This window comes from Epinephelus fuscoguttatus, linkage group LG7, assembly GCF_011397635.1.
Source record: "Epinephelus fuscoguttatus linkage group LG7, E.fuscoguttatus.final_Chr_v1".
NCBI classification, from domain to species: domain Eukaryota; kingdom Metazoa; phylum Chordata; class Actinopteri; order Perciformes; family Serranidae; genus Epinephelus; species Epinephelus fuscoguttatus.
In genome coordinates this window covers 29,450,375-29,464,528 of record NC_064758.1, presented here as the reverse complement: position 1 = coordinate 29,464,528, position 14,154 = coordinate 29,450,375, and the positions used below count along the sequence as shown (strand labels likewise).

General features: G+C 42.6%; 1 protein-coding gene across 1 annotated transcript; it reads right to left on the bottom strand.

Annotated features, from left to right (window-relative positions):
• Positions 1–6,164: 6,164 nt before the first annotated feature.
• Positions 6,165–7,295, bottom strand: LOC125891598 (probable G-protein coupled receptor 139). Its single transcript, XM_049580976.1, has 2 exons — positions 7,190–7,295; positions 6,165–7,060 (listed from the first exon to the last, which is right to left on the bottom strand). Exons 1-2 carry the CDS (start codon positions 7,293–7,295, stop codon positions 6,165–6,167), a joined length of 1,002 nt encoding a protein of 333 aa, XP_049436933.1.
• Between the last annotated feature and the right edge of the window lie 6,859 nt (positions 7,296–14,154).

The following is a 14,154-nucleotide window of genomic DNA, read 5'->3' as shown; positions in this document are numbered from 1 at the left end:
GGTAGTGCTGTTTCTTAAGGCTCAAGGTAGCAGTATGTCATATTACCACACAAAGAGTCTTCTCTATTTCCTGTGGGAAATTCTTTCAAGCTTTTTTTTTTGTTTATGTTAAGATATTTACATTTTTAGCCTTTATTTGACAGGACAGACAAACGGTTGGGGGAGGGGGGGCTGGAGTCGAACCCGGGCCGCTGCAGCAACAGCCTTGTACATGGGGCGCCTGCTCTACCACTAAGCCACCGACACCCCATGAGTTTGGTTTGTTTTTGTCAGGGTTTTAATTTTTTTTTAGTGATGGACTCAACTTTGACTGAGATTGTGTGCAATTAAACAGCCTCAGTTATGTTGAGGTCACGTCTCTGCAGTGACCAATCAAGTGTTCCGCACGCACATTTGCTTTCCAAGTATTTATCATGTTTGTGGTGTTTTTAATGACGTTGTTGTGGTAAAAGATGGAATTTGTGCTAATTGTTTCCCTAAAGACGACCAAGATTTATTTATAGCTGTCATGCTGATGATCTGCACAACCAAGAGCATAGCTTCCACTAGGGATGAGGGAGGCATGGCCCCCATACTTTTGGCTGAGAGTTTCAGTCTCTCTGAAATGTATCTTGCTACTGTTCAGCCACTGTAGTCAGGATGAGTGACACTCTGAGTGGATAAAGATGACACATTCATCTGAGTCTCCAATGAGTTATGCGAGCACACGTACCATGAGCTTAAAGGGACAGTTCACCCCCAAAATCGAATATACATATTTTTCATATAGCCTGAAGTGCTATTTATCAATCTAGATTGTTTTGGTGTGAAGCGCTGATTGTTGGAGATATCAGCTGTCAAGATGCCTGCCTTCTCTCAAGTATTGTGGAGCTAGATGGAACACAACTTGTGGTACTTGGAACGACAGAAAAATAGTCTACATTTTAAAAACTTAACAGCAATGCCTCGTTTTAGAAATCATGACCTGGTTCCTCAAGATAATCCACAGACCTGTTTCATGTAGGAACTTTTTTCTTCTTACTGAACTACACCTGCCAACTACCCTGGAAATCCAGAGTTCTCGTGAGAGCACAATTTGAATTTGCTCAGCGAGTCACTCTGGCAATCAGTAATGATGCTCATTACCTATGCCCATGAAACCAAGCTACACCAATCACATCGGTGTATCTGATATAGGCGGGCCAGAGGTGGGCTAAACAGATGACGACAGCGCTGCAACGATGAAGTCCGGAATCAGTCAGTAAACATTGCAAGATGGCTACGGATGAACACCAGTTGTTTGAAACAGCTTTGGCCGCTACAATGAACGAATTTGACTTGTTTTTTTTTTCTAAAAGAGGAACAGAAGATGGCGCTCGAGTCTTTCCTTTGCAAGAAGGATGTTTTTCCTGTTTTGCTGACCAGATACAGCAAGAGTCTAATCTACCAGTTAGCTCCGCTGGTAGTGCTCTGGATACGTCACCCTGTGTATTGTTCTGATTGGTTGTAGTGTTATCCAATTGCGTGCAGTGATAGTTACAAATGCATGCTTGGTGCCGCCCCTCAAGTTGGGCCATTTTCATTGCTCATGGCTAGACCTTAAATCTTTCTAGATTTGGGTCTGGATTTCCAGGCTACCTGCCAACCGTATCACAGCACAGAAGGAAGTGTTCATCTACTGCTAGCTCACTTAGCACCACTTAGCTAGCTAATGTTACAGCTAGGTTCTTAAGAAACAAGTACTTTTCAAGCAAGTCATCAGCTTTATTCTTTCCTACATTTGCCATCTAAACCTTTGTTACAAGTCTGCCCTAAATGCGGGGATTGGGTGTAGTGGGGGAAGAGGGGCACCAGGAGCACCTCTACTGCAGATGCCAATGACCCAAACCCCGAAAAAAAAGGTGTATTTTAAGGTGTTTTTTAATCTACAGTAGCCTAGAGCAGTGGATCCCAACTGGTCCAGCCCCTGGGTCCAGATTTCTTCTTAGTCAATCTCCTCAGTCGTGGTCATACTTGTGTTTGGCCATGTCGTTGTGTCTGTCAAGCATCTGTCTGCCAGTTAATCATTCTACAACAGGAAATGGCACTTAAAAATTAAAGCCGCGTGTCGGAAACTTACTGTACGTCAAATTAAAGTGTGTTTTTTATAAACTTGAGACATTCGTGAGTCACTTGCAGTCCGTTCAGAATGGATCCATGACCCACTTTTGGACCACGACCTACCAGTTGGGAACCACTGGCCTAGAGAGTGAAGAAAAACACCCTGTTGACATAGCAGTGAACGGCAATAAAAATGAAACTGACTGCACACGAACACAGAGTGGCCAGCCTCTGACCTCATGACAGCTGCAGCGGCAATGGAGAATTCAACCCAAGTCAATGAGGTAAACTTGTTTGTATTAATGCTAACGTAACCAGTTAGCTAACGTTAGACTGTTTGGTTTTAACGGTAACGTTAGAGTTAACGCTTACGAGTCAGCAGCTGATGTTTGTATTTACACTGAGTGAACTGACGATAATATTATTCTTACAGTTTTTCCCAATTGCTAAAACACATTTGTTGAAACCTCCACCTCAAAACCTTAAACACAAATCCAAAACTTAAAACTACATTCACAAAACCCTAGACTTTTCTATCACAATCAAACTATCACCTCAAAACCAGTTATCCTGTGTTCAAAACCAAACAATGTGTCCAGATCATACACACAGCAAGTAAAAACATATTCACCACAGAGCATTCGTTAGACACTACATAAAATCATTTAGGACACAGCATCCATTGCATGTAGATAGCAGAAAATGTTTATTGTAAATGCATTTAGCAAAAAATTATCGTAGTCAAAGTAATATCTATGTTCAGCACAAAAAAATGAATGAAAAGCACATTACTGCACAATCTAAGTCACTGAGATTCATTCTCCAACATCATGTCTTTGTGCGGGTCTGGCCAGAGGACCTCATACACGTCACAGGCGATATTTTCCCTTGTTAGACAACGGAGGAAAACCTTGATGAAGCCATAGTTGTTGGTGAACCACTCATGTATCAGGACAGCACGGTGAAAGCTCACATTGTCCCAAACTGTGACACATACAGGATGCACTGCTTGTTGATCCAGCTGCTCATGTGCAGCCATACAGCCAGTGAAAATAGTACTTTAATGAACATTACAGTACGTGCAGTATAGTATTCTGTATACCTGTTCTCTTCTCTGAATGTCCTGATGATGCTGGCCACAGAGAATCTGCTCAATTTCGGTTGGACTCTTTGTCCTGCTTCTCTCATTGTCATCCCATGAACAAGGACACAGTGTACAATAGTTGCCCGTATTTCATCAGCAATGATTGTCCTTGGCCTCTTCCTCATCCCCTTCCTCCTTCCGTCCACCACCTCTCACACAAACTCTTCCTCCTCTGCCTCTCTGCATGTGTCTGTCCATTGTAGACGGATGCACATGTGCTGCCTGTGCACTCTGAACTTTTATCCTGCCCAGTTGGCCTGATCACATCATTAGAAACACGTATGTTCAATTTTGAGTTGTTGTGTGCAAAAGATGACAGCTGTGTTGGAGTTGTGTTCACATTTTGCTGCCAGTGTTTAGAATTTTGCAAATGTGTGACTGAGAATGCATTAAAGCTTTAGCAAAAAAGAGCAGATGAGTTTTGCAAACTGAGTCTAAATACCTGCTGTGTTTAAGGTTTGGCCAAAAGAGTGATTCAAAAAATGAGATTAGGCCACTGAGAATTTGGTTCAGAGAATGGGGTTTATCCCCATAACCCCTAACCCTAACCCTAAAATCATGTTCACTTCTAATGTTAACACTTACAAATATACTGACTCCTCTTCATTCCCTATGTGACATCTCTCTCCATCTCATTTTGTGCTCGGTTACACGCTGCTCCTCTCCCCACGACAGCTGCATCTTGTCCAGTAGACGCATCTTCAATCTTGATTTACCCCCCATCAATCTTTACTACACACCAAATCTGCATACTACATATGCATATGAGCCCAAATGCTACTTTTTACACATAATGAAAGTATTTTGATTTGACTCAGATGCAAAATGAAGACACAGTCGGTTGCTGGCCCCTGTCAGAATAGACATTTGTCTACTTAGCCAAACTGGGTTGCCAGTTCCATCAAAAGATATTTACTACCTGGCCGAACAGCTTTTCTTGGGAAACTCTTTAATCACTGGCCACATCTGGCCACGCTTTTTGTGCCAAATTCTAAAAAAGAGCAGTTAGACGATGAAGTGCGTGCTGTGCCTCCCGAAAAGTACTAAGATCTTCAGTCCACAAGCACACTGAAGTTTTGCACATACTATAGGTCCAGGGGTGGACTGGCCATCTGGAGGTTCTGGAGAATCACAGAATGGCTGGTACTCCAAGACGGCTGGCGGCCGGTACGCAGTCATCACCGTTTTTTTGTTTGTTTGTTTTTTTCTCCCTGATAATCTATTGTTCCACGTCCAGTCCGCTAGGTGGCAGCCTTTAAATTGGATGCCAGCCGGCCCATAGATATCTATGAGCCGGCCAGCTGCCAATCAAATTGAAGAAGAAGGAAGTGCATATCGTATGCGCACCGGTTGTTGTGGGCTGGGCCGAGTCAAAATCCAGGGCTGTTTTTCAGTCCCAGTCCGCCCCTGTATAGGTCAAATGCAATTAGCTGGGTAATGTTAGCTACCGGCCCCATACAGTACACTGTACACCAAAGCCTCTCATCTATGACTATGTTCGCTCCCTTCTGTGGGATGATACAGTTGGTGGATGTAGTTTGAGAGAAAGAAAATAGTTCCTATGTTAAACCACTTACAACAAGGTCTGTGGATTATTATGAGTAACAAGATCATGATTTCATGATTTCTTTTTGGCACTTTAAGCACCACAAGCTGAGTGCCATCTAGTTCCATTATAGTGGAGAGAAAGCAGATATATCTACACCCGCAATCTCCAACTCTCAGTTAGTCACAACAAAACAATTTAGATTAATAAACAGCACTACAGATTAAAGGAAAAATATGTTTTTGGGCAAGAACAAGCAGGAACAAGTAGTGGCATGTGGTTTTGCCTCTTACAGAGTGCCCTATTTTATTGACGGTGGTTGTTTGGTTGTATGCAGCCTGAAAGGAATACCTGCAGATACTACTCAAGGCTGAATAAAAGTCTCGGTCAAAGATAAGACACTATTTGGTACCAGAATAGTTCTCTGTTTAGGCACCTCACTGCACGACCCTCTGTCCCCTCAGGAAGTGACTGTTCATAAGTCTTCCTCTGCATTTCCTTCACTGGAAATTGCTTGTTCACACAATCTCAGTCATTTCTACACCTCTCCTTGTAGCTGCCATCGTGTGATACCCATGACTGAACTGAGTTGTAATAGACCTTTGTCACAGAACACATTTTTGACATCTCACAGTATGAAATACACTGGTGTAAACAATAAAATGCATGATGGCTCAGCTCTATTAATGTTTCTGGTATTATGTATGCCAGCTCACTGTCACACACGTAGCTTACAGGGACACTTGAATGGAGCAGAGTCGTAGTTTACTATGACACATGAAACGTCTGTAGTGAAAAAAGACCTGCACATGTTTGTTACAGGTTAGCACACCTGGTTTCTTTAATCACAAACTCAAATGAGGGATGTTGATAGTGGAATTAGGCTCATACATTGAATAGCTGGGGAGATATAATATCTGCAGTATATATAAAATATTGCTTTATATTTGCTAGTAATATATAAAATAGTAATAAGAACTCAATGTTTGTATCCACATTCAAAAAGTCAAGCTATCATGATACATCTGTGCAAGAGTATTACAAGCTGCCTTGCCAAGAGCGGCGATGGTTATCAAGCCAAGTGTCAAGCGTTTGTTTGCTCTAAGCCATGAAACCAATTGCAGGAAATTAATTCTGAAATTTAGACTATCATGTCAAACAGTGGAGATTATTAAAAGCCATCTGCCTTCTTCAGCAGAGAGACAGAATGAGTAAAACACAGTGATAAAGAAAATTGAATGGGTTAAATGCCTTGTTGTCTGCTGAGAGCAACAAAATCATTAACCATTTATGACTGCTGTGAGACAATCTTCTCTGTTCCTTGACAGTGGGGGACAAATTTCCTCAAGGACAATGTGTTGCTAATTGGGCTTATTATAGGCAGGAAGTGTTTTTCTAGTGTTTTCTTTTGCAGTGGAGGGACACCTGTCTGACACAGGCAAAGAACTCCTGGCGAAACTTGGACTGGGTGCACACATACAGGTACATGTTGGCAGCCGCATTGCTCAGGCTCAGCATGGTGCCAAAGTCCGCTGCTACATTTATCACGAGGCTATAATCATTACGATCCAAACTGTACATGGGAGTCGTACGGACGACGATCTGAGTTACAGCGCGGGTGACAGACAGCAGCACGAAACTCATGGACACAGTCACCAGAAGCACCACAGATTTTCTCTTCCTGGAGCGCAGCAGGGGCACGACTTTGTTTACCCTGGAAGTCACATGGGCTGTGATATGGACCCGATTGCTGTGAGAGATTAGGCGCAGAGACAGCCCATTAAGTGTGAGGATGATGATGAGGGGCAATATGTAGGCCTGCAGCGTTTGAAGCCCAACCAGGGTGTGAATGAGCTGAGACGAGGCTGCCGGATTGTAAATGCACATGGTCTGGTTGTTCTTGTAGACTGAGGCGTTAGACCAGTAGTAAGGAATGGCAAAAAGATGACTGAAGAGGAAGACAGCCGTTGTAGTCCATGCTGCACATCTCTGAGTGCAGATTTTAGTTTTCATTTTCCACATGTGTATGGCGACAAAACGCTCCGCTGTAAACACAACCACCAGCCATGTTGAGGTGTTGTACGCCCCGTAGTTAAAAACATCCCTCAGGCTGCACCATGGCTCGTAACCCCAAAACGGCTCCGGCTGGTGGTACTTAACAGAGAGCTCAAGAACCACAATGAAGATTAGAACCAGGCTGTCAGCTACAGACATGGCCATCAGGTAGAAGGTGCTGGACCTGGAGAGCATGCAGTTCCTCCTCCAGAGGATCAGAAAGGTGATGACATTGGCTGAGGAAAAGATTTGTCAGTAAAAGCACCTCCATTAGAGCTGTCACTTATCATTAAGTTAACAGCATCATAAAACAGTAAAGCATTTCGGCATGGGATCAGCCAACAGCTCTGACATATTGTACTTACAGGGGATACCCACTGCTGCCAGAGCAGGGTAGAAAACCTCTTGTAGTGTCACCATCCAGTGTTTCTTTGAATGGCCCATATCCTCTTGCTCCACAGGTGGCACCATGATGAATGGATCTCATAGAAGCCTCTTTAGCTCGGCATGCACATATTGCTCAGCATTAGATGGTCACTCCCACCTCGTTTCGTTAAACAAACCACTGTCAACAGTCTGGTGTTAATGTTGAGTGTTTATTATTGAGAGGGATTTATGACCCCACGATAACAGGTAATGAAAAATCATGAATCACCATTTGATTAAATCAAAATTTTATCTACGTCTTTGGAGTTATCAAATTAAAATTATCTTAATCTGGTCATGTGGGGGCAGAGGAAGAAAGTTATGAGCACAGCGGTAATAAGTGCTGACATTTATTGTCATGTTATTTTACACCAAGATTTGTGTGCTTTTTATTTTCAGTGTCATATGACAGTGTTAACTAGATGGCAGTGGTAATAGATCCCGAGCCAACCAAGGGCTGAAAGAGGAGCTAGAAGAGATGTGGGGAGTAAAGGCAACAGTGGTGCCAGTGGTAATTGCCGCTGTGAACCTCAAACTCGGAGAGTGGCTCCAGCAGATTCCAGGCACAACATCTGAGGTCTCTGTCCAGAAGAGTGCAGTCCTAGGAACAGCCAAGATACTGCGCAGAACCCTCAAACTCCCAGGCTTCTGGTAGAGGACCTGAGCTTGAAGAAGACACACCACCACCGCCATGGGTGTGTAAATGATTCCTTCTCAGAGAAATGTTGAGCATCAAACACTTCAATTTCTCCAGTGAGGATCCCCAAACACCTCGCTTTATGGGGAACGTGAAGTTGACATCATGTTAATTTTTTTGACAGGGGCGCTATCTTGTAAAGATTGCGCTCTGTTACCTGTGCCTGCTACCGTGGTCAAGTAATAAAATATATGGACAAACTAATCATGATAAGCAACATTAGATCCATATGTCTTAACAGTTCAAGGCTGATTTAAAGAACTCGATGCCCTTTCTCCACTCACATACCAGGACATTGTAAATAATCTTGTTTTTGGACCGACTGCATATACTTTGGTAACAGAGTTAGCAGAGATGGAGGCCCATGATGTATTTACATCCACTACTTGTGACCCTTAAAAGTCGTATTGTATAATATATATGACTTTCCTTTGTGTGACTTACATTTGTGTGATTGATTGTGATGGGCCAGTCTGGGCCAAAATGCCAAGGCCGATTTAGTTTGCTTATTAGAAAACTCTGTTGGCTGGTCCCCTTCCTTAACATTACTGGCAGCATAGAGTAAGAAATGGGTCATTTTAACTTAATATAAGATGGTTTGATTAAATGAAAGGCAGTGCAGGTTTGCCAGCTCCTGAAATTTAAATCAAATACACCATTTCCTAAAACTTAAAGCAGGCAAGAGCTCCTGGCATGTACGGACAATAAATAATAAAGATGGCAGTCATGTGCAGCCACTCCAGTGCTCAAGCTGAGTTTCCTAAGAAGGGTCTCCTCAAAACCACAGTTTCTGTCTTTGAGCCAGGACAACAGAAAGGGCGAAGGCCAAACATGATGTTTTAATAATAATAAGCGCCGGTGTGATGCTCTTTCCAGTTGGATCATCTCCTCCAGGGTCTCCAAATCTACAACACCTTTTTGAATGACTCTTCCAAGCTGTTGAAGAGAACATGGGTATTACTGTTTTGATACAGCATATTGCATAATTTGGGTCAATGTAACAGGTCCTGGAAAATTGCATTGTGGTTTAATGGTATGCAGCTTGACCGTTCCTCTACTGGATGCCACCCTCACAATCATCCATGAGTAAGAGCGCAAACAGGAGCATTTTTTGTGGTCTGAGTGTTTATTCCAAACCAAAATGGCTCAATCCTGTCTCATCCAGCTGGGATAAAACTCTGTGTATAGGCCAGCCAAGGAGCTGCACATTTCAATATTATTCACATTATCTGGGCCGACAGCCTTGGCCAATCGATAAAGCATAATTACAGAGCTGCCTAATTTTAAGTCAAAATGTCCCATTATAATAACTCTGATTTTTGGATGCTTGACGGACTGATTTGGATCAGATCTGCAATAACAATTGACATTTGGAAAATAACCTCCACTGCTGCGTATTTTCCATTCAGCTGAGTTTTTTTTGTTATTTGTATGTCCTATCTGCACATCATGTTCTCTGAAGCCATCTGTTCATCTGGTGCTGGAAAACCTTTCCCAACCTCTTACACTGTTGACTTAAGTAGAACAGTACGTATATTTGACATCAGTTGTTTACAGACTCACACAGTTTAGTGCATTATGCACAGACATGCACACTCTTTTTGTGAAAGAGGAGCTCTCTCTCCTTGGGCTTATAATCAAGCCGCTCCCCCTCCAGATGCCCCATCTGCTGCGACACTGAAGAGACTCTTTGGCTGTTCCTCATGAGATATATAAAAAAGAAAAGAAAAGTGTCTTGTGGCTAATAAATACAATGTGCAGGAAATCTAAATGCTATGTGTCTAATCTAAAAGCAAGACTAATGCAAACAACGTAAGAACTGTATTTTTTTTTTTTTTTGGTCAAGTATGATGATTAATACAGTACAAGAATTAGATGAAAAGACTGACACTACTGTCTGTCCATTTAATTTTGAGCAAGTTTAAAAACCCAACACCAGCCAAAGATTCTTCTGCTTCAGCTCGTGAGTATTTTATTTTTTCTGCACTTACTTTTTATACTTGAGCAGCTGGTTTGCTGTTGAAGTAGAGACAGCACATTACTTCTACATATTGAATATACATCCATCCATTCATCCATCCATTTTCATCTGCTTATCTGGGGCAGGGTCGTGGGGGCAGCAGGCCAAGCAAAGCACCCAGATGTCCCTCTTCCCAGCAACACTTTCCAGCTCCTCCTGGGGGACCCCAAGGCATTCCCAGGCCAGATGAGATATGTAGTTTCTCCAGCATGTTCTGGGTTTGCCCTGGGGCCTCCTACCAGTAGGATGTGCCCGGAACACCTCCAGCGGCAGGCGCCCAGGAGGCATCCTGATCAGATGCCCGAACCTATCCAAACTGACCCCTTTGGATGTCCGAGCTCCTTACTCTATCTCTAAGGCTGAGCCCAGCCACCCCAAGGAGGAAACTCATTGCGGCAGCTTGTATCCGCGGTCACTACCCAGAGCTCATGACCATAGGTGAGGGTTGGGAAGTAGATGGACCAGTAAATTGAAAGCTTCGCCTTCCGGCTCAGCTCCTTCTTCACCACGATGGTCCATCACAGCCCCACATCACTGTAGAAGCTGCGCCAAACCGCCGATCCATGTCATGCTCCATTCTACCCTCACTTGTGAACAAGACCCTGAGATACTTGAACTCCCTCTCCTGAGGCAGTAACTCTCCCAACCCGGAGAGGGCAATCCACTGGTTTCCAGCGGAGAACCATGGCCTCAGACTTGGATGTACACTCGGCTGCAAACCGCCTCAGTGCATGCTGGAGGTCACGGTGTGATGAAGCCAACAAAACCACATCATCTGCAAAGAGCAGAGATATGACTTTCCTGAACCGGACCCCTTCCTACCCTCAGCTGCGCCTCAAGATCCTGTCTGTGAATGTCACAAACAGCATCCTGTTCGATCCAGACGACTTGTGGAACTTGAACACCAGTCACTCGTGACATTACTTGGACTTAAGCCTTTTGGCTTAAAAATACTAGATACCTTCCTCCAAAACCCAAAGATTAAAGTGTGTCACTAATCAGTTCATTTCCCTTCATTTCCTGAATCTTTTAGCTGTGATGCTATTTATTCCGAGCATGTCAGCACTTCATTCCTCAGGTCCTCTTTGCCCAGTCCAACAGCATCTAATCAAGTTGCAGGAAAGAACTATGAAAAACTTACTTTACATGTCTGAGCTCCAGTTGGACAATATTATACTAAAGTGATTTTCTTTCACGTACAAAAACTAAATGGTTTTCAACTAAAAACTAATTTTAGGATGTAAAATGTGCAAGTTTAAAATTACAGACAGAGATGCAACAACTTCAAACTTGTTTTAACAGATATTAACACACTTTTAAAAAGCAGTCAAGATTTTTTTTACATTTAATATAACCTCCTGAGACCCTATATCCTCATGGGAGGATGTCACATTTTGGGTTTACTTGACCTTATACTTTATTCTACTTAACTTAGACGTGTTGTCCTTGTTCACGGACACTTATTTTGTGCCATCTAGTGGTAGTAGAAGCACAAAACACTAATCCATGTAAAAACAAAATGGCAGCCATCTCTGCCAAGTCAGTTTGCAGCCGATCCAGACACAAAAGTGGACAAGGTCCAAAACCTGATCACATTTTATGGTTGAAACTTGTTTATTTATAATTGATAATGTTTGCAGTTTGATATAGCAACACATTTGATCAAGTTTAGCAACAGTAACAGGAACACTTAATTAGGAAGCACCTGTTTGAAGACATTCGAAATTTATCATCATCTCATTTTAGGAAACTGGAACTTAATTATTGTTGACAATGTTTAGTTTTTTATAATAATCAGGTCCTGTTGATCCCAAATAGCTAGGAGAAATTAAAAATGCATACAAAACAAAAGTGTGGGTCTCAGGAGGATATTATTACTGTGTTACTGTCTTGAAACTCAAAAGTTTGGATTTGGGACTTAACTTGTGACCCATCAGTCTTGACCTGGGACTTAAGTGCAAAGACTTGAGACTTACTTGTGACTTGCAAAACAATGACTTGGTCCCACCTTTCACTGACACTCAGCCCTGCACATCGACCCTCATTACTCATTTTTACACTTATGTTTTTACACAGACTAAACAAACAAGGTATAAGGCGTTAATTTGTGAGCATCAGAGTTGTTTGAAAGCAGATTTTAAAACACTAAGCTCAGCTAACTGTCTTCTGGCTCTAGCGTCATACTGAACAGACAGACATGAGAGTCACATAAATCTCATCCATCTCTCAGTGAGAGTGAAGAAGTGTAATCTGATCTGTGCCTTTAACATCCCATACCGCACCGCAGACTCAACGAATGCACAGAATGTTTTCATTTCGCAGGGTGTCGAGGATTTCGCAGCAGAGACAGCCGTCTGACTGAAAAATAAACATGAAGGAGCAGAGGAAGAAAAACACCTTCCACCAGACATGTGCGGGTTGCTATGGTAGATGTGGTGCCCTGTTGCCGTGGAAACCAGGGTTCAACCATCTGCTCTGGACAGAGTAAAAGGACTCATCTGGAGAGGATTTCATGTCTCCGGCTGCACAGAGGGTCATCTAATAATTCACACATACTGGCTTCTTTCCAGGCTGCTCACAGTGATCTGGCTCTACTTAGCACAAGGTGCTGCAGGGGTCCCTGCTCCTTCCCTCAGCCACCCACAGAGGAGATATCTGAGTTTACTGATGCTCTGCCAGCAACACTACACAGAAATATGACTGTGATTACGGTGTGGTGTTGAGGTTACATAAGGCCGTAAGCCAGTCATTAGGAAAGATGTTTTTAAACATTTCTGAAATCTGTATTTGGCACTCACGTTCCTGTGGGTAGATGATGTCGGTGGTTGTGGTGTCATTTTGTTGTGGCAGATTATCTCTGTTTCACCTTTGCTGTTACAGTAAAGCCTGTAGTCCATAGAGGCTTGCAGAGTTATTGTATATCCATAAAATCAATATCAGTTAAATGGCAAGTCAATCCTTTGTTGTCTTTATGTCTCATCGCTTTACCATTTGCTTCCCATGTTTCAAAAGTGATCCCCATTTGCAATGCATTAGAAAATCATATTTTGAATCACTCTGAGTGTTGCATGTCTAATGTTGGATTATCTTTATCTTTTTTAACGAATGATCCCACTTGCATCGGTTTCAATTTAGATAACACACTTGCTGATTGCATAACAGATGTGTGGCGATGCTTTTTTTATGCTTACGTCAGGGTCACTGCCGGTCCAGTTTACAGCTGAGAGGATGAGAAGATCAAAATGATTTGGATGTAGTTATAGAAAAAATTAATCTGGTTCATCTGTTTTTGGTTTGTCGTCACCAGCAACATGTATTTTTTATAGTATCTGCTAATCCACTGACAGTGTCTTGAGTTTGTAATGTTCTTAAAATGTCAGAAAAGGCAAACAACAAGTAAATCAGTGCTCTTTTTCATTATAAATATTTACTCTATTCCCCTTTGGTGATGAAATAATAACATCACAGCCCATCACGAAACAATGCAGAGCTGAAAAGACCTTTCTTCTCACAATATTTTTGCCAGCTGGGGTATGATAGCAACGGATCCCAGCAATCCAGATGAGTGTTTGAAAATTCCTTTGGGCTGTGAAGGGGGCAGAACAGTGAGAACATCAAGGCAGAAACTTGACAGGAAGCAGATGTCAAACAAGACAGAAAAGCGCCTGAAAAAAAACAACAATGTGAAAATAGTTTGACAAGAACTAAAGGAGACAAGGAGCTGACACATTTTATATAAGTCTATATACCTGCACTGGGCCCAAGCACAGTGCTGAGTAAATGGGAATTCACATCAATGAAAAGGTGCAAATAACCAACAGTGATTAGCCTGGGGATTAACAGACATAGTCTATGTCGCCATCTGTTGGTCAGCAGCCAGCACAGCAAGAACCCTTTACAGTTGAGTGATGGGAGGAGTGGGACATACCGAGTGACATTTTACACATTCTGAACAGTAATAGTATCCTTCCTGTAATAAAATGCCCTTTAAAGCTATAATGTGTTGGAAGCGTGTCAAAGACGACAGTGTGGGAGCGTTTAAGGTCATATTTTGTCATGCAGCTTCACTTCAATACTGCGAGCCCTACACTGATGGTATTTATTATAGGATCAGGGGCGTAGCACCAAATTCTGGGCCCTATGTCTTGACAGGAGTGAGAGGGGCTTCAGAAGGCATCCGTTGTATA